This window comes from Drosophila eugracilis, unplaced genomic scaffold (genome assembly GCF_018153835.1).
Source record: "Drosophila eugracilis isolate 14026-0451.02 unplaced genomic scaffold, ASM1815383v1 contig_2154, whole genome shotgun sequence".
Classification (NCBI taxonomy): domain Eukaryota; kingdom Metazoa; phylum Arthropoda; class Insecta; order Diptera; family Drosophilidae; genus Drosophila; species Drosophila eugracilis.
Genome location: NW_024573038.1, coordinates 8,260,602 through 8,281,138, shown reverse-complemented (window position 1 = coordinate 8,281,138; position 20,537 = coordinate 8,260,602). Strand labels below are relative to the sequence as shown.

General features: G+C 37.6%; 2 protein-coding genes across 4 annotated transcripts in view; one reads left to right on the top strand and one right to left on the bottom strand.

Annotated features, from left to right (window-relative positions):
• The first annotated feature begins 104 nt into the window (after positions 1-104).
• On the top strand, positions 105-3,027 carry LOC108114145 (gastrula zinc finger protein XlCGF46.1). Of its 2 annotated transcripts, XM_017224929.1 has the most exons (3): positions 105-659; positions 717-1,582; positions 1,680-3,027. In XM_017224929.1, exons 1-2 carry the CDS (start codon positions 198-200, stop codon positions 1,575-1,577), a joined length of 1,323 nt encoding a protein of 440 aa, XP_017080418.1. In that variant the 5' UTR covers positions 105-197; the 3' UTR covers positions 1,578-1,582; positions 1,680-3,027. The 2 variants fall into 2 exon arrangements, with proteins under 2 accessions (XP_017080418.1, XP_017080416.1); XM_017224927.1 differs by having other exon boundaries at positions 717-3,027.
• An 84-nt stretch (positions 3,028-3,111) lies between these two features.
• Positions 3,112-20,537, bottom strand: part of LOC108114146 — a 62,562-nt gene continuing 45,136 nt past the window's right edge. For both annotated transcript variants that reach the window (XM_017224930.2, XM_017224931.2), the window contains exons 4-7: positions 12,884-12,986; positions 9,093-9,115; positions 4,411-4,742; positions 3,112-4,346 (exon numbers count right to left, since the gene is read on the bottom strand). In XM_017224930.2, the coding sequence (XP_017080419.1) occupies positions 3,975-4,346; positions 4,411-4,742; positions 9,093-9,115; positions 12,884-12,986 (830 nt within the window). In that variant the 3' untranslated portion in view covers positions 3,112-3,974. The remainder of the gene's footprint in view (positions 4,347-4,410; positions 4,743-9,092; positions 9,116-12,883; positions 12,987-20,537) is intronic.

Genomic DNA, 20,537 nt, shown 5'->3' with positions numbered 1-20,537 from the left:
TTCTATCTTCTATTTTTATCGATCACTGTTTCAGTCACTCTTTTTATTTTTGTCATCTCTGTCCATAATATTTTGGCCAGCCCTATCTCATCAGCTGTTCTGTATACAAACAAAACGGAAAAAAGGAGCAGCGCAGGACACACCGGAAATTTGCTGATAGTGAAATAAAATTTTTGAAATTTCATTGTAATTAATTAATGGCTCACCTGGAAAAGTGCCGCGTCTGCTCCTGTGGAGTGGCTAGTGACGACGAAGCTTACAATTTACTGCTACAACCACTCCTTGCCGTTAAATTTTCCGAATGCACTAATTTGGTGGTGGATCCTGATGACCGAGATGTTCTTCCCAGTGAGATTTGTTCCGAGTGTTATGAGCTTTTGGAAAAATTTCACTCCTTTCGGGCATTATGCATTATCGCTGACAATAAATGGCGCATGACAGGTCTGTTTGCTAACAAAAATATAGATAGCAGAAGCCCCGTTTATGAGGTGGAGGATGACGAAGAGGAGAATGAGATACAAGCTCTTTTTCAAGCCCCAGAGTTAATAATTTGCGATACCAACTTAAAGCCCGAGAATAATGTCAATGAGCAATTAAAAGGGCGATCTATCATCAAATTAGTGGAGAATAAATCAGAATCGGAAAATGAAGCTTTGGAAGTGAGTGGAAATTTGATATTTTAATGTATTTTTCGTTATTATCCCCTTTGGTTATAGGAACCCCCACTAACAACTTTCAAGTGCGACCTTTGCGACGACGAATACAGGGATGAAAGACGTCTTATGCTCCACAAGAAAGAGCACGAAGGACACATGCTCTACCATTGCACTGAGCCTGGTTGCCAGAGCGCTTTCAGCCGATTTGATAATTTGAGGCAGCACGAACTAGAGCACTCGGAGGTGGGAACGCGATATGCCTGCGAAGAGGACGGCTGCAACAAGATGTACCGGCACAAGGCCTCCCTTAAACATCACCAGAGTAAGGCTCATGATATTGGCACTCCTTTAAAGATGCACATGTGCGAATTCTGCGGTCGGCAGTTTAAAAATGGTTCGGCCTTGAGTCAACATCGGTTCACACACAACGATCAAATGATATTGCCATTTGCTTGTGAAATGCCGGACTGTTCATTGCGGTTTTACAGCAAGGAGAAGCTCAAGATTCACATGATGCGCCACCAGGGTATTAAGAACTTTAGCTGCCCTTACTGCGGCCTCAAGAAGACCACAAAGAACGAATTGCGTTTACATATCAACTATCATACCCTGGAACGGACCTGGTCCTGTAAGGATTGCCCCAAAGTTTGCAACAGTTCAACAAGTCTCAAGAAGCATGTTCGCGCTATTCACGAAAAGGCTCGCGATTATGCCTGTCACTATTGTGAGAAGAGCTTCGCCACCTCGGATACCCGGAAGTACCACGAGATGACCCATACTGGGGAAAAGAACTTTGAGTGTCATGCATGCGGCAAAAGGTTTATACAACCATCTGCCCTGCGCACTCACCGTAAAGTTCACGAAATTCAAGAGGATCAGCAGACGGCTTTTACCATCTTGCAAGTAACTAATTTGGTTTAAAAACGGTAACACCTTCGTTTAACTATTTTGTAGTTAAGCAACGACATTTACTCAATTTACAAGCAGATAACCAATATTTATTAATCTATTTAATATCTCAAGCAATTTGGCTAATGCCAAACTAACGTAAAGATGGACAATAATTGTGGAAAAGGAAGACGGATCAGGAAGAGGACCAGCAGTCAGATTTTACTATGCTGCAAGTTACAAATATGGATTATAAACGCTAATACCTTTGATTAGCTATATCATAGTTAACAACGAAATTTACTCGCAAAACAAATTTATAACCGATATTTATAAAACAATTTGATAACGAAATTAAGGACAATAATTCAGGAAATTTATGATCAGGAAGAAGATCAGCAGTCAGTTTATAACTATCATATCAGTGGGTAATATGGATTCAAAACGATAATAACTACGATTAGCTATTTTATGGTTAACCAACGAATATTACAAGATTTACAAAACAATAACTAATATATATATATCAATATATTTAATATCTCAATTAATTGGATATTCGACAATAACGTTAATAAGGACAATAATTCCAAAAACGTAGGATCAGGAAGAGGTTTGCAAGTAACTAATATCGATTTATGACACTAACCATTTACAGTATCTACACATATTTTATAGTTAACAGCGAATTTTAATCGCTCTACAAATTTATAACCCATATTTATATATATCTACTAAATATCTAAAGACAATAATTCAGGAATTGCAGGATCAGGAAGATGATTGCAAATGAATACAAATTTATAATCAATATTTATATATATATCTATTTAATAACGCAATTAATTAAAAATTGCCAAATAACCTTAAAAAAGGACAATAATCAGGAAGAGGAATAATATGGATTATAAACTAATACCTTGGATTAACTAGTAACATAGTTAACAACGAATTTTAATCGTTCCACAAATGTATAACCAATATTTATGCAACTATTTAAATATGCAATTACTATAAATAATCACAAACTTCCGTAAATAAGGACAATAATTCATTAGATGTAAGCTATAAAGACTTTATCTTTCAAATGTGATTTGAGTTTTCAATCGTTTTCGATTGTTTGATTTGTGTTTAAAATTAAAAATATGTTTTTATATAATAATTTAAAGTAAGATTGCCATGCAAATCTTTATAAGTCTATCAAGTTATGCAATTGATTGGAAAAACTTTTGAAAAATTTTCTTAAAAAGGAAATGTAACTTATGATGTGATTTTAGTTCTTCATCTTCTAAGCTTTGTTTTTATGATTTAAGTTAAAATCTAAGTTAGTTGAGTTTAAAACTTGTTTTTTTTTTATCGATAATATACACATACTTAATGAAAAATAAAAATATATTCTTAATATTTAAGATACTTACTGTAGAAAATCGAATTCTTCCAATAAAGAACAACTTCCTTTTGGGATTCAGAATGTAAATAGCAATAAATTGTTTAATTATATTTTCAACTAAAACAATAATGTACAGGAAATGTGTGTTTGTGTGTGTATGTGAGTGTTATTAAATTAATCAGCCAAGGATTTGACATCCCGCCGAGAGCCACTAAGAACTAAAGTACATCCGCTAAGGGTCGTGAGTCTGTTTATTGTATATGGTTTAGTATATAGATAGCTATGCGTACATATGTATAATGGTGTGGTAAATGATATGACGTGCCACGTTCATTTTCCCCCTGGTAAATATGGTTAAATCTGTTGCATTAAAATCGTTGTAAATATTGATTTCTTCAGTTATTGTTATAGATATATCTATATATCTCGTATATATATATATATATATATTGGTGAGCTAAATGAGTGTTTGTTGTTTTTCTGCTGCTGTAAATATGAGTGTATAAATATGTTGTATTCGTTATGTATATATCGTTTCTATATATTTTCGTGTACTGATCCTGGGGGGAAATGCGATTTTCATGTCCTTTCTCATCTTTCACTTTCACGTTTCTAAGTCTATGAAAAAATGCGTTTGTTGTCGTTTTTACATTTTTAGAAAATGTTTAAAGTACATAGAACATAAGAATATAGCATATTTTTAGGCTAAATATCACCCACGATTAAATCGTTGCTTACAGACTATATAAAAACTAGACATATAATACATTCTCGCCTTGTAAGTGTGTGTATAAATATATCCCTATATATTCGTATCTATATATATATATATATATATATCGGTAACGTGTACAAATTACAAATCAGACATAAAACCAAAGCACTAAGTGGTATACAAGAGTTAAATATAATCTAAACTTAATCTTATCATTTTATGGGGTGTATATAACGTACGTTTGTTTCTATATATATTCTATTAACATGTTAAGCTCGCTGAACATTTCACAATTTTTTGTTTTTAAACTTTTTATATTTATTTTTTAGACATAGTCCGAGGGCACAGTGCTGGTGCTTGTCTCGTTGATGGCCGCCAGTCGAGGACCTCGTCGTTGCGTCATTGCTGCCGCCTCGCCAGGCGTCAGGCCATTGCCTGAACCACCACCTCCTCCAAGGATGGCGGCAGCTGCTCCAGCAATGCCACCACCGCCGCCATTTACTCCTCCTCCATGATGATCCCAGTTGGGCAGAGGCTGGGACATCACGTTCAGTCCGACAATCTCGTAGGCGCCCTGATTACTGCCACTCGCTCCGCCGGGCATCGCGGTCACCGACAAATCCGAATAATAGGCACTGCTCGGCGCCGAGGAGACCACCATGGGAATGTCCTGTTCGTGGCCCTGGTAGTTATATTTCTGTAAAAGGGGATTCGAGTTGGTTTAAGATTGTTTAATTTTAACGGCTATGTTGGCTACTCACCTCGCCACACTGACTGTAGGCCGTATTCTGATACGATGGGTTTGCGGACCGCACGGATTCGCGATCCAGTTCCGCGTATAGCGCCTCGCTTACTCCCACCGGACTGTAGGCATCGTCCATGTGGGTATAATGGTTCTCCGCCGGCGATGTCGATGGCGGACCAATCTGGTCAGGACCAGCTGAGGAACGGCGACTGCCGCCTAACCAAGTCCACACGCCAGAGTTGCTTGTGGGCCGCCGGATGCTGTCCGCCGAGTGCTTGATCGAGATGGGCGATCGGTTTTGGCCACCGTTTCGGTTATTGCGACACCACCAAGGCTGGGGCCGACCACCTGCAAGGGGCAAGCATAAAAAGAGGGGTGAGCCAGGGGTTCGCTATCTTTTGTTTGCTTAATTAAAATCATGTTACTCATACGACACGTTGTCCGCCGCTTGCAGATAATTGCAAAAAATAAAAAATAAATAAATAAATATATTCAACGTTAAAATTACAAATGCCATTTGTGTGGATTATCTTTGGCACTTGCTTCATTAAAAAATATCAAAAAATCTTTGCGGAAAAATTGGGTTAAAGTTGGTTTTAGAGGAAAATCAACAAAAAGCCAGAGAAAAAAAGATTCTAAGATTAGCTTTAGGTTACCTCATGAAACTAAAATACTGACACTAATAACTCGATGAATTTTCTGTATTTTCTTGAGGGAGGAGAGTTTACCCAAAAACCAAACTAAAATCGAATCGAAACGCAGCAGAAATCTATGACATTTTGGTTTATAATCGGGCTATAAATCAAACATTCACCTCAGGACGCGAACAAAAGACAGAAACAAACAAACAAACAAAGCGTAAATTAAACGGCTGTCAACTGGCAGCGAGGTGGCAAACAAACTGCATCGCCGTGTGGCAGTGGCAGTGGCAACAGCAACAGCAGCAACCAAGTGGCCGAAAATGCCAAATGTTTCTCCTTTCCGATATCAGCACATGTGATCTCATAATGCCCAAGTGGTGGGCATGGGAAGGTTAATGGGAGCTCTCACTGTGTGTGACTCAACTAACCGTTGAAAGGGGGCACTCAAAAACCAAATAGCCGAGATTCCATAAAACCTCTCCCCGTCATTAAGCTAATAATTTATAGACAACTAACGCCAAATGCTCATTGAGACTGAGCACTGAGCAAACACGTATAATTGCTGGCCATAAACGGGGTATCGGACCTGTTCTCAACATCCGAACATCCGCCTCGGTCTCGAATTTCCAACTCATCCCCTGGTTAATTTGCCTAGAGTTGGTACTATATATATATAGTATTTTTTTTTATTTATATTTTAACTCGCCTTTCACTCTCATTAACTTGGAAAAGATGGAGCCACTCGGAGCCACTTGGGGCGATTCAGCTAATTAGCGTGGTGCATACGCAACGGCAGCGACAGTGGGACCGATGGTTTCCCAAGTTATGTACATGCATAATGCAGTTCCATAGTGCACAGAGAGAAATATCTAACTAACTTGGTTTTGGGAATATATAACTTGATTGTACATATATAACTGTAACTGAAAATATTTACTTTTTGTAGTAGGCCTACAACATGGTCACCCTAAAAATCGATATGATTCCGATAACCGACAAACCGAAGTTAAGCTAAGATAAGATCTTTGGTTGGGAAGCATTTTTCCAATTGGATTCATTCTTCATTGAAAAGTGAAAAAAACACCATTCTTTTCTCCCAGTGCACTTTACATTGCCAAGCCAAAGTCGAAGTCTGTTTTATGCTTATGATTTACGTACTCCAACTAAGCGAATGTCCAGCAGCAATGGCTATGACTGCGGCGATTATTACCCCCAAACCGGAGTTATCGGTACGTAGGTGCTCATATACATGCATTTTGTGCATGTCACCAATGCGGCAACAAATACACAACTCTCAGACTCCAACGACTCCCATTCGAAAAGATCCAAAGACCCAGCTCCAACTGGAACTTGGCTTTAATGGCTGTTTTTGCGCCGTGTTAACGATGTTGCCGCGGCTACTGCACAGCTTAACTCAGCTGAATCGAGCCGCGGCAAGTTGAACTCAGGCTGAAACTGCAACTGCATTGCACTTAAGATTTTATTTCGGTGTTTCTCAATGCACAGCAGCACAGTGGGAAAATATCTAAGGAATTTTTTAAATATTTTTAAAGGATTTAAAATTTTTAGAAAAATATTCTTTTAAGTTAGATTTGTCAAAATGGTTTGTTTTATTTTTATAGATTTATTTTACATATATTTAAAAGTTTTCTTTGCCTTTTTAGCATTCTAAGCTTCACTGTACTTCACTTTATTATAACTGCTACAGTCTTATCTCCTACTGCTTATCTCAGTCAGCAGAACGGCAGCAAACCAAACGACAAACAGCAAACGGCAAATTGTTGTTAACAAAATATTTCGCAGTCAACTTTTGTTCAGATGAAAAGCGGGAAAAATCAAAAATAAATAAACGAAAATTTAACGAACACTTTGGATTTGGAATTTAATATGTTTTTTTGTTGTTGTTGTTATTATGGCTGTGCAAATGGCAAATATGACATGTGTAATGAAGTCTTAATAGTCGGCCAGATAATGCCAATCGCAAAAGCCCACAAATGTCACAAAGCATTTTTCATTTATTTTTATATATGTATATAGTTTTTTGCGAGTTTTTTAGATTATCTTGCATTTTTTTTGTATGCATAATTAAAATCATGTTACGCATACGACACGTTGGCTGCTGTTCAAAGATAATTGCAAAGAATTTCCTTTGTAACTGACACCAGCGAATGTGGCAATTGCCATTTGTGGTGGCCAAAAATATGTAAATTAGCCAAACAGTCGGGGGAAGAAGGTGTGTAATTACATTTTTAAATTATTTTTGGTTAACCAGAAACTTGGAGGATAGTCTTCTTCGTTTCCTTTAAAAGCCACTTTAAAAAATAAATTTGTATTTAAATGTTTAACTGCAAAGTGCGACTACAGCTTAAAATTTTTCAATTTAACAAAAATGTTGGACGGCCACTTTTCGTCAGATTGTTGGCTAAATGAACTGCCATATAAAAACAAATTAAATGTTTAACGATTTTTTTTGATGACACCAATAAAAACAGAGTTCGAAAAATGCCCAAACCACATTTGAATTTAAAAAGTTTTCCACCTTTACAACAGCAACAGCGGGAGGAAAAAAAGAAGGAAAATGTTGCAACAAATAAACACCACTTAAATGTGCATTTTTGGGCAATTGAAAATTTTCTCTTTCGGCACAAAAAGTCTCGCAAAAAAACTCTTTGGCAACTGGCGCTTGTCTCTCAACTCTCAACGTTGACTTGGACATAATCACGCGCTTTAAAAGCTGCTGACAGTTTAACGATTTGTGGCGATTGTTTGTTTCTCGAGTTGTTTTCTTTTCTGTTTTTTTTTGTTTTTTTTTGTTCGCCTGGACCAACATGCAACCGTGCGTACTGCCAAAAAAAAAGAAATAACAAAAGAAAAAAACTCAACAAGTGGGCAACAAAAAAAACAGTTTTTTTGGCAAAAAATAAAAAGGAAACCAACAAGAAACGAGCATTTTCATGGGGACAACTAATTGGCTGCTGTGACATTAAATGCCGTCAACAATTTGTCCTGCATGTCGATTGTCAGGCCCAAAAGACGGACAGTGAAATTGGCGCCAAGCCAAGAGAGAGAGAGAGAGTGGCCCGAAGAAAGGGAAAGATTTTCGACCCAAAAAAAGGGATCGTTTGTCAATAATTCCTGCCTACTGCAGAAAAAAACTAAAAAAGAATCGCCAGCAACTAAATCAAAATGGCAAAAAAAAAAAGAGTTTACATTTTGCACGATTTTCAAACGTGTTTGACGGAGTCTGCGGCCATGACAATTGTTTTGGCTTTGCCTTAATTTGTCTACAAATTTTCTTTTACCCGAAAGTTTTTTTTTTTTTTGTTCAGCCAGCACGTAGCTTCAGGGCTCTTTGTTTCGGTTTCAACTGCCACAGGAGGAGGAGTAGCAACGGCAGTCGCATCTCTGATTTGTGGCACGAACGTGAAGTTCATGCATTGTCGTCAAAAATTTGTCTTCATTTTGTTAGTTGGTTTGCCTTCCTTCTGCCACAGTTGCAGAAAACAAATTAAAATGTTGCCACAAAAAAAAAAACAAACAAACAACAGAAGAAGTAGAAAGAACGAAAGATTTCTTTGAATTGCATGCAACGGCAGAATTATGCAATTAAAAATGGAAATGAAAATGCAAAAGAGAAGACGAGGGCCTCGATGATGAGCAGAGCTAACAAAAAAAACCTGACCTGACTTGGCTTGGCTTGGCTAATTAATCAGACTTGGCAAAAAACTTCAAAGTGATCAGGTTTTTGTTTTTTGTGAGAGGAAATGAGATATTGAAGGGATAAAATTGATGGAAGGGGAGGTTTTATGGGAAGATAAAAGAAGAAACTTCAAGAGAAGTACAAAGTCTTTTCGTAATTTCTTAGATATTTTTTAAGGTAAGTTACAGGCAGTTTGAAGTTTTTAGTTTTAATCAAATGACTACTTAATTCAAGCACTCATTTAACCATAAAATACAGTTTATATAACCTGCTGCTACACATTTAATCACCCACAACAAATCATTCCCCCTTAATTTGAATAATAGCTTAGAGTTTAGTAAACATTTGTTGACTTACCATTGGCATTCGATGATTTAATTCTGCAAAGATAAGAATGGAAAAAAATGTGTACCAATTAATAAACAGAATTTTAATAGACTGCCGCTGTATAAATTAGTATAGTTTGTAAAGTAAATGTCAAACTTGTCCAGCGACAGAATGGCAAATGCCAAAACGAATGACTTAGGACACAAACTTGAGCCAACGAATGACTCAAGACACAAACTTGAGCCACGCAAGAGCGCGTTGCGTGTGACTCAGGCTGACACGCCGATAAAGTTTTAAGCTAATACAAGGTATCTTACTAAGCCAGATAAAAATCCACCGACAACAACGGAACTGCATTATCCAGCAGTTCGAGAAACATATTCGCCATTTGTTGGGATTAGATTTGAGTTGGAAAAAGAAAGAAAAACTGAAGATGTTTTTTGTGGCATTTAAAGTTGGCTGAAAAAAGGCAATCCTTGGGCCTGTCAGATTTAAGACCCAAAACTTCCAATTGGCAGGTGTCTTGCCATGGCTTTCTATAGACTGTTTGACTTTTTTTCTGGAGCACATTTTCCAATCCGTTTCATTTTCACTCGCCAAACTACATATTTGCACTTGCCGACTTCGATTTTCTGGGTCACTTTGAACGGCACGAACCTGGGGCCTAAATGGTCATATACTCTCGATATATATATATATCAAGACATATATATACATTCGATCTGTGCGTATCAATTAACCGTCTGTCCGATTTGATTGAGTGCACTGCGGCATGAGCTGAATTTTCCCCTCGCTTTGCCTTGATCGATTATAATGTTAACTCAACTCGAGCCCCAACTGCCAATTCAGTTTTTCTCTTTCTTTTTTTTAAGCTTTTTTTTTTTAGTTTTCAGTGTTAGTTTCAGTTGCAGTTTTTGTTCTCCTCAATTCAATTAAATCGAACAAGCAGTCGCTGCTGTCTCGGGGGCCTTGGCTTATGCGCTAATTTACCTAGCTCATGGTTTTTCAGCTTATTTTCCTACGATTTTCCATCGTCGCGTTATGTTCAATTTTCTGCGCTTGTAGTTTCGAATCTTTTTTTATGGATTTTTTTTTTTTGGAGTTGATCGAGTTTTTTGCATGCTAATTGAACACGCCTTTTTGTGTCTTAAATGCATTAAGCGGTTTAAACTTGACTTTTGTTTTTTTCTAAGACCAACTAAGAGACCAACTTTAAAGCCATTTTAAAGGAGCGGGCCTTGGTCTTTGAAAACCGAAATCGATATAGAAAGGTGGAGTATTGGCAGGCAGAGATTGAATTAAAAAGGGTCAAAGCTATTAAAGAGGTTAATACTCATAATTGCAGGTAATGCGAGCAATTTCTGGCAGAGAAAAGTTGATTTGCTCTTAAAGTTAGTTTGCTTTAACCTTAAACCAACTTTAGTCTTACTAAACCATCAAATATTCCAAAGCTGTCATTTAAATTTTCTTTTAAATAAATCTTATGTAATCTCCGCTTGCCTAATTAAAAGCCACTCCGAATTTTCCCAGTCGGAGTGTCAAAAACAAGACACCAATTGCAATGGCACTTTGAAATTTTTCCGACAAGCCTCTGTTGACCATTGAAAAGACATTACCCCGTCTAGACGTTGAGCAAACATTGTCAAAGCAGAAAAAAATAAAACATAAAAACCGAATGGCAGGTGCCAACTTAAGACTTAAGCTCAATAAGGTGGCCAAAAAGCTAAACAAATCAAGCTAAAAAGAAAAACAAAGTTACAGAAACAAACGTAAAGGCTGGTGACTTGGTGGAGACATGTGCCAAGCAAATTTATAGCACCATTACGGCCAGCATCGAGAATTGCATCAATATGCAAATAAGTGTAACCGATATTACATGTAATTGCTGCTAATTTGGCAGCCAACACGTCCGACCACGACGTGACATGCTCCACAGTCGCTAAATCTGAGAAAAAAAAAAAAACGGTTGCGAAAACAAGTCCCAAAATGAGTGACTAAGGCTGACGGCAAGGCAAACACCGTGACATTCGGCCTGACAAGGGGCTGAGGCAGGCGCAGGGGGTCCTCCGGTGATTAATGCAAAATCAAATTTGGTCCAAAAAGCGTGAGAATGGTAGACCAAAAGCACTTGATTGAGTCAACTAGCTAGAGGAGAGGTGAGTTTGCTTAAAGGGAAATTGAAGACATGTAAAAATTAAAATTTACAGCTATTCGAGGGCTTCGACTTCTGAGTGGTGGACATTTCCAACGGTCTCTTCGATACACGACTCTATACGATATTTGTAGGGCTGCCAACTGATTTGCATAACGCCACTTCACTTATGTACATTATTGGAAATTTCTTGCGACTATATTATGTAAAAAATGCATTAAAAATTCCAGAAAGCTAATTAAAAATATTTAAAAAAATCTTACATAAAATACAAGACACTCTTTAAAAGCCAATTACTGCCAGCTTGTATCCATCATAATGATAACAAGTTTTCCCTTCCCTTCCTAAAATCACAGTCAATCATCTAACCAAACGACTCCATTCGGACTCCTGTTTGGATTTGGCGGTTTTAGCATTTGTTTGTTTTTTGGCTTGGGCGGATAATTTGCAAAATTAATTTTATGCAAACATGCCGCCAAATAAGACGACATGACAATTTAATTGGACGCGACATGTGGCCAGCGTTTCCACTTCAAACTGGAAGCCCACGGCGGCGGCAATCGAATAAAAAGCGCGGCGCCTGCGCAACGGCCACAAACGTTTTTTCTTTGAATTGGACAAAGATTTCTGTTAATTTGCCAGTCGCGTGTGTTGTTCTCCACCCCCTTAGGCCCCTAACTACCCCCTAATAGTCATCTCCCCCCCACTCTATTTAAATGTACTCGAAATTGCAAATATATATCTGGCGATTGGAGTGTGTGACCCACTCTCTGCGGTCTTTTGATAGACTCCAAAGACTTCAGAAAGCATACTATGTATTTTGGCCATATAAGAACGCCTTTGGGCCAAAAAGGCTTGTGTCTGTGTGTCTCGCTTAAAGAGCAATTAAGTAATAAAGCAATTTCATGTTCCTTTGTTTTCGGCATCGATTATTCTCAGCCATTGTAGTGCCCCCTTTGATTCACTTAAGAGGTTTTATTTTTTTTATTTATTTATATTTTGTTTTTTGTTTTTTTTTTTGGGTGGGCGTTTAATTGAATTGCTGGTGTTGGCCGTGTGGGCAATGCATTGTAAATCTTTATAGTTACACAGATCCCACAGCTCAGATATTCGCTAGTGTGTCTGTCTACCCTCCGACCATATATGAGTTTATAAAATTCAATTTGTCTGGCGTTGTAAATGTCGCCGTCGACTGAACATGACGGATCGTTGGGGTCGTCAAGGGGTTAACAGTTGAATGTCCTCTTCTCTGGGCTTTCCAACATGTGTGTTTTTAATTTTTTTGCATTTTTTTTTTTTATCATGACTAATTGCGGCATTTTTCTAGCTAAATGCCAAAAATTTGAATGTTTATTCATTACTGTCTTTTTTTTTTATTATTTATTTGCCGCTTGTTTTGGCCAATTAATTTTGAACGGTCAATTTATGAGGTCTCTGGGGGAAGAGTCAAATTTTATTTATTGTTTGCAATTGAACATGTTTAAGGAAAGTCCGAAAAGTTTTATGGAAATTGCCATTTATGATCGCTGAAGCCATAAATTATACATAAAGCCAAGGAATATGATTTCCTTTTTTGGGATATTTTGATAAGCGTTATAAAGCTCACAAAGATCATAGTAAAGGTAAATTGTTAGTATCAACAGAGAGCTGTTTAAACTCTTTAACTTACCTTCTACATCTTAGAACTATGACCATTACAATAGCACCTATGAGAGCCGATATGATTGAAACTATGATTAGGGTGAATGCCCATCCAAGTTCGCCGGCGGTTTCTGCAAAAAATAAATAAGAGGAAGCCACAAAAAAATAAATAAATAAATGCTTAATGAAAATAATGAAAGATATATCTTAACATGTGTGTCTGTAATGAGCATAATAAAACCGGATGATCGGACAGGCCAGACAGTCTATATAAGACTTTTATGATTATGCAATTTTTATGTTGCGATGGCGATAAGAATGATGAATTCATAAAAAGTTATGAATATGAATATGTGCTGGGGTCTGGAGTATAAATATAAGTATAAATAACCTCAATTTATGTGTATATTAATGGGGATACAGTACTCGCACGCATTCTTGAACCGTAAGCAGCTTAAGAAGTAGCTTATAGAGTTTATTTCTGATGGTTTAACATCAAAATTTTGCCATTACATGGCTTGCACAACTTTTTAAAAACGGTTTTTAAGTTTGATATTAAAAATTTAAATGCTTACTGTAAAACTGATGTGTATTTTAATTATTTTTAAACTCATGGAACTCTAGAAACTCGTGTTTGGAGTCCATTAGGCCTCGACCTGTTCGTCAATTAAATTCCCTCTCAAACTTAGCTGGAACTTCAATTCATTTAGAGAATGGCTTAAATTCTCCTAAATGTTCACTTACATATGTACGCCGCTTTTAACGATGCAAAATTAATTACAAACTTTATTATCTTAACAACTTGAGACTGAGACGTCGCCGTTAACGTCGCTCTGCCCCCGCTGGTGATTTAGAATATTTATGACCGCAGTTAAATGAGGCGCGCAAATGTTGCCCTGAAGAGGGAGTGAGTCGTACTCTCATCCTCTAAATTGGGTATCTATGTATATCTCTGTCTCTCCTACTGGCCAACACATGCCACTGCGTTTTTGACCCTTTTTCGCCTAGTCGGTTATCTCTAAGTGGGCATCGGTCGGCTGGTTATATCAAAAGGGGAAAAAGGTTAAATTCAGCAAACAGAAATCAACACGCATATAAATATTTCAGGCCGCCTTTAGCCTTTCGTCGCTATGTTTTATATCCTTTTGATAAAAGCCGAAGCGAAATTGAAGATGAAATAAAACAGATTGCGAAACGAGGGCAAGGTCGAGATATTAATGCTCTTCTTTGTTTTGTATTCTATGGGAAATAATGAGAGGAAACATTTCATGGAAAATATTTATAGTTTTCAAAGAGGTTGTAAGGAGGTTTTGTCTAATACACAGAAAGAAACAAGCTAAAAATGTAGATCGAAAAATATTCTGTAACAGTCAATTATCGCCACAAAGGAATAAATACAATCGAATGACCTTATCTTAGCTTAACATCGCCTATCGAAAAAATACCGATATTTAAGGTGACCATAAAATCACTTCTCATCTCCTGTTTTCTGCAGTATTTTGCTAACTGTAAACTGATATTTTGTTTTCTCCTGTTTTTTATGAGCTCTATTTTGTGTTCCATTTTCCCAGTTTACTTTCCTTTTAGCTCCCAGCATATTTCACCTTGAGCTCTTTGCTCTATTGTATCTCGAATTTCACCTGTTTAGCCTTCAACTCTTTCCTAGGGCATTGGCAAACAAAAACAGGAGGGTGGCCGGCAAAATGAACGTAATTTAGCCGCTGCTAACTGATGAATGGACTATCAACATTTGCCTTGTACTCCTGGGTTACGCCTTCCTACCCCCCTCAATACCTCTATAATTTTGACCCCATTTTCGCGCTTATAAATTTGCTGACCCCTCCTCTCCCCCCCTCATCGTTTGTTATCTCATTGCCAGTTGGTTAAATATTTATGCTATGCCACGGTGCTATAATGAAAGCAAACGCCATTATGTTTTCTTCTCTTTTTTTTCTCCCCTGAACTCCTTTCCTCTGGCCATCTTTCGGTGATTCCCCCTCCTTTTTCATTGTCTTCACTTCGTTATAATTCAATTGGCCAAAAAAAAAAAGAAGTTATATATAAAATAAGAAGAGGCAAGCCCAAACTCAGTACCCCGAAAACGTCTTTGGAAACTGGGTAATTAATAACAAACAGAATGCCAGCGAGTGAAAAGCAATTTTCGCTTGAATTGAGGATGTGGGCGTGGCTGGCAGGAAACGCGTTAATAAGCGGCGCCTCAGAAAGTGTTAAACAAAAAAGAGCAAAGAAGGGGGAAAACAAAAACCCAAGAAAATTAAATGAGAAAAGCGAGCACCAGTTGCTAATTGACCTAACGAGTTGAGAGAAAATAAATACAGAATTTTACTGACTTCGCTGCATGACTTCTAAGCGTGAGCTAATCTACACACAGAAAATAAATCTCTAAGCTGATTTGCATTAAGACTAACAACTTTCTGGACGGAAAAATGCTTAGCCATAAGCGGATTTCCTCTAATTAAAATTGGTTTAAATACGTTCTTCTTTTTATTGATTTATGCTTGACTGCATTTGGTAAGGTTTTTAGTGAGAAGAAAAACTATATAAAAGTTTTAAGTGTGGCCATAGTTCTACATTATGAATGCAAATTGGTATTTTTTATTTTATTTTTAAATTTGTTTATTACACCTAAGAAGGCTATTTGAGTGTTTTTATGAGGCATTTATGGGTTTAAAAATATTTAAAAAATAAAATTTGCATATATGATAACTCTATGAGAAGTAATTTAATTTTTTAGGATTTTTAAAACTTATTTCCTTTTTCTTTTCTTACATTTTCCCCTCACCATCGCCAGCCACATCTGCATTCCGCCTCAAGACATTTTCCCCCATCTTTTCCAAGCCAAGGACTTTGGCCTGTCGGATGCTGTCAGGTCCCGATCTGTATGTAATTCCCCAAAAGACTCGTAAATAGCTAAAACATCAAGCCAGAATCGAAGGCAGGATGGGGACCCTTTTAGCCAGGCTAACTCGAACTCGTATTTATGCCACTCGCACTGGCAGTCAACAGGTGTGCACAGCTCACCGCTCTACGCAATCGGGCCTGATTTCAGGTATTTTATTTACAGTTTACAGGTATTTATTAGCCAACCTTCTCTCCCTGGCTGATCTATTTCAGTGCTCTCTTCAGCGGCTCTTTCCAACCTAATTGGCAACTCATTAAAATAATTTCGTGCCGGACAATGGACTTTAGTTTTTGTTTTTTTGTTTCGTTTTTTTTTTTTTTTTTTTTTTTTGACATAGAACATGGCCAGTGGTTTTTAGCTTTTCTTGGAACTTTTAGGACTTGACACGAGCAAATGTTGTGCAGCTGTGCTGAAGTTTTCCGCGGAACTGAACATGCAACAACAGCATTGAGCAGCAGCAGCAGCAGGAGGTGGATACCACAGATACATCCATCAGATACAAATGAGGGCCCGCAGATGCAACCGCCGCCAACTCAGTTCTGTGTCCGTCCATCTGTCTATCTGTCGGCAATTGTAATAATCGATCTGCATGCCGAGATGATTGATGATGCATTTCGGCCAAATGCTCTCAAGATTTATGGTTCCACTACCAGTTTTTCCACACCACCCTCCTTTACATCATTTCCCCTTTCCAGCCAACTTATCGACCAAGTTAACAGGCATGTATCTCAAATGCCGAAAGCCAGCAACATAATTCCGATATCGCCGACGTTTATTGCACATTATCGCATTATGTATAAAGTGTATATGTATATAGGGGGGATAGGATATATGCAAATTTCGACACCGCTTAGCCCACCTGCCAAAGTGGGAGAGCCTGTAAAGTCCATGGCTACTGCTGTAAATCATTAAAATCGGGGCCCACGGCCATGCAGCTGAGCATTTGAGCCCCGAAAACTGTCGCAGTTTCCTTATTTTTTTTTTTTTTATTTTCGATTTAATTGCCTGGCCAAAAATGCAGGCGGGCTTACCAACGACAACAAGTTTCCCTGGCCATTATCTAACAAATGTATCGTTTGGTGGGCAGTTAAGGGGGCGTGGCTGCTGAGGGGAGAGGGTATATACTGCATTTCGTGCAGAAATAAAAGGCATCGACTGGCCAAACTACGACTCAATTAACAGTCCACACAATTAAATTAAATGGTCGCATTTGTTTTCAAATTGAGCAATTAAGAAATGATTTAGCGACTTTTTTGGCATTGGAATTTCAACGTGCAACGACGGTGGGCGCTGTGGCATTTCAAATTTAATTTTCAGATAATTAATTAAGCATTCAACGGATGATTAAAAACGGTAAGCAAAGTTCAGTAATAAATTAAAAGTGATTAATAAAATATTTATGATTTAAGTATCATTTCTCTGAGATATACAAAACGAGGTTTGAATCTTTCAAGTTTTGAAAACAAATTTATGGCCAAAAAGTGATTACCCCTTTTTAATTAAAGCCATATCTTTTAAAGGCCTTAACAGATGTGTGCCAAAAGTCATGCCCACCTCGCCAAGGCACATACTCGTATATCTGTCACTGCATATTGCCTTGCCAAAAACTTTCTTGCAACATTGTCAAGAAGAACATATGGTAAAAAAACAAAAAACACCAAACTCGATTCCCAAAAAAGCAAAAGAAAGCGAATGAAAATTAAATGACAAATTAAATAATGTCAGCAACGCGGCGGTTGCCCAAAGGTTAAAGCCATAAAAAAGAGGGCCAGGTTGGGTACTCGGTTAAGCCAATATAATAAATTACATGGCGACAGTGGCGATAATCAAATGAACAACAGCAACAGCAACGCAACAACAACAGCAAAGTGCAACATGCGTCCGAGCCGAAAGTCGTTAAATAAAACGCACTGAAAAAATGCTTTTTTACCCTGCCTTTTGCTGGTCAGCGGCTGCAAATTGTCAGCGAAAATGAAATAAAAATTAAACTGAAAGCGCAGGCGCAGAGGCATTGAGGGGCGAGGCAGGGGGGACTGACAGGACCCCCAGCGGCGGCGCCACCAGATACAAGATACAGATACGAAATGTGGATTGGGATTGGGAATGAAGCCAAAGATGCGACATATGCCGAAAATTTTCAACAGAAGTTCAAGTCACTGGAATTTCGCATACAATTTCGGCAAATTTTCAGGTTTTCGGTTGGAGTATCTCTTTAAGAGGGTATATGGGATACATGGAAAGGGTTGTGACCTTAATGGGAAAGCGTTTTTAACTTTACAAAGATCTTAAGTAATGATATATGGTCTAAGATCTCGGGATCTATAAGAGTTGGTGTGTTAATATTTGGGATGATGAGTGTTTGGATGATATCATAAAGGATGCTTTCTTAGAATTTTGGAAAAATCCATTTTTATGTTCAATATTCAAGAAAAGGTGTAAAATTTTCATTTTTTTGGTAAGGAAAACTTTTAGGAAATGAAAAAATATTTCGTGTGTCAAAAATTATATCAAAAAGAAGCGAGAACTTATAAAACTTCACAATGTTTTATATAAATTAACAATTTAAAGATATTATAAAGCGCCTGAGAGCAGGCAACACTTTCTGTAAGACAGAAGAAACATACATCTCAAAGTCAAGAAACCCCACTAAACCCTGCTTTATTTTCCCTTCCCCAAACTTAATTGCATTGATGCCAAGGAGGACTGGGGACTGAAAAGTATCATTAGCGCCATGAAATCCTTTTCGGCTAACAGCAATAACAACAATTACGAGGACAAACAATTAAAGCGAAATTGAGTTGTCAATCGGAGAGTGGGAAGTGGTGTGGACGAGGGGGAGGGGCAGGTGGAGGGGAGTTGATGCCATGTAAACACATTTGAATTGAATTGCATGCGAAAAACTCTTCAAACACCACTCGACACTCAGAGTCGTCATATGACGAGCTCCAGGGGCCATTGTCTGGGTTTTGGCTGTTTCCTTTTTTTTTTTTCTCTGGCTCTGAGTCTGCACCTTTTTGGTCTAATTAAGCGCCACAATTAAGTGCAAATGTGTAGCAGCCCCGTGTGCTGGTAATGTGCACCGTAATTACGCACTGCAGACGAGAGTTGGTAACATTTCTGTTTTTTTTTTTTTTTATGGCCAACGTTTTGCGTTTTCCTAGGGAGGGAGGGGAGAGGGGAGCTTGGTTACAACTGTTAATTTGTGGTCAATACCACACGATATTCCAGTTGCTACCCTGTTGGAAAATTACCTTGTTTTTTTCTCTTTTTCATGGCAGGTGAGAGAAACTGGCTACTGTGGCCATCATTAGCCATTGTTTATTCAGAGTTTTTCAGCGGCTGCCCTTTTTTTGTTTTGTTTTTTTTTGTGTATTTAATGACTTAATTTTACCGCAATGGCAAGTGGTATTGTTGGTAATTTAGTGAACTGTATATGAGTTTTTTTTTTTTGGTGGTGAGGGTGTTTTTTCTAATGTCTTTGTCAAAGGTGTAAGCCCTCAATTTGGGCTTACAATATGTGTTAAACTTAATGAAAATTAAACAAGTTTTTCTCTAAAAACACCTTAAGACTCTCAGAATCGTAACTTACTAATCAATAATCTGAGTTCTTTCACTCCCAGCTACCTTAAATTAAACCTCAAACCCAACTCCCTACTTAGATATCCAAACTTTTTACTTACAAAAAAGCTGCCAACGAGCTGTCTGCCAAGTTTTTTCTTGCCTGTCTTGATTACTCCCATTTTTTCGCTGCCGTTTGTTACATTTTTGCCAGGCAAATGGAGCTCCCCTTTGCCGTTTGGCACCCAATACAGATATATATATAGATAAAGATATATATATTGGCATAATGCCATTAAATGCCTTTGACTTGGCAAGTAAAAGCCAAAATCTGTTGACTGTCACAGAAGATAGAAACAGGCCAAAATCCGTCGAGAGTAGATTCAATTATGCAAAAGAGCAAGGAAATTCAATTTAACAACTGGGATTCGCTCCAGAGGAAATGTGGAAAATGTGGCAAATGGGGTGTAGCTGTTTCTCTGGCCTAGACATTGCTTTGGATTAATGTAATGTCAAAGTAAATTATTATTTATTTGTTTGTGGCACGAGAGGAGACAGAGAGGAACTTTAGCTCCCACATAAACATTGATTAATTGCCAAAAACAATTAGTGCATTAACACGCTTGTGAGAGAACCGAGAGAGAGAGAGTGATATAAGAGACTACTGGCAGGCATAAATTAAAACCAACCACATAAATTAGGCATTACCCGACTTGATAGCGATCGGATCGGTGGAGTAGCCAGGCAAATTAAGCAGAGACAAAAGGGAATTTCAGTTTTTGAGCCACCGCCATTTGTCAAACTAACCAACAGAAAACTAAGAAAAAAAACAACCGACAAAGAAGGCATAAATAAAATCTACATAAGAGTTATCATTTTTAATAAGAAGAAGCCAAAGCCAAGGCATTTTTTTTAATTCTCATTTAATATGCGAAGAATATACAGAATGTCTATGGCATTTCCATACAATCAAAATGTCTCAATTATGGCCTGCAAGACTTGGCTTTCGTGCTGAACTGAATTTGCATAACAATGCCAACAAATTATCTACTAAACATTCATGTAATTATTTAGAAGCAGAAATATGTCGGTTCTCAGATATCTCTCTCTCTGTTTTTTTTTGGCGGCTCATTTAATGTTGAAAATGTCTTAATTGAATTTTATATATCTTTCTTAAGAAAGAGGAAAGAAACCTTTTAGG

Excerpts from the sequence above, each read along its gene's own strand:
- LOC108114145 (XM_017224929.1), top strand. The coding sequence starts at position 198 with ATGGCTCACCTGGAAAAGTGCCGCGTCTGCTCCTGTGGAGTGGCTAGT. Across the intron at positions 660-716 it reads CGGAAAATGAAGCTTTGGAA|GAACCCCCACTAACAACTTT; the intron begins GTGAGTGGAAAT and ends CTTTGGTTATAG.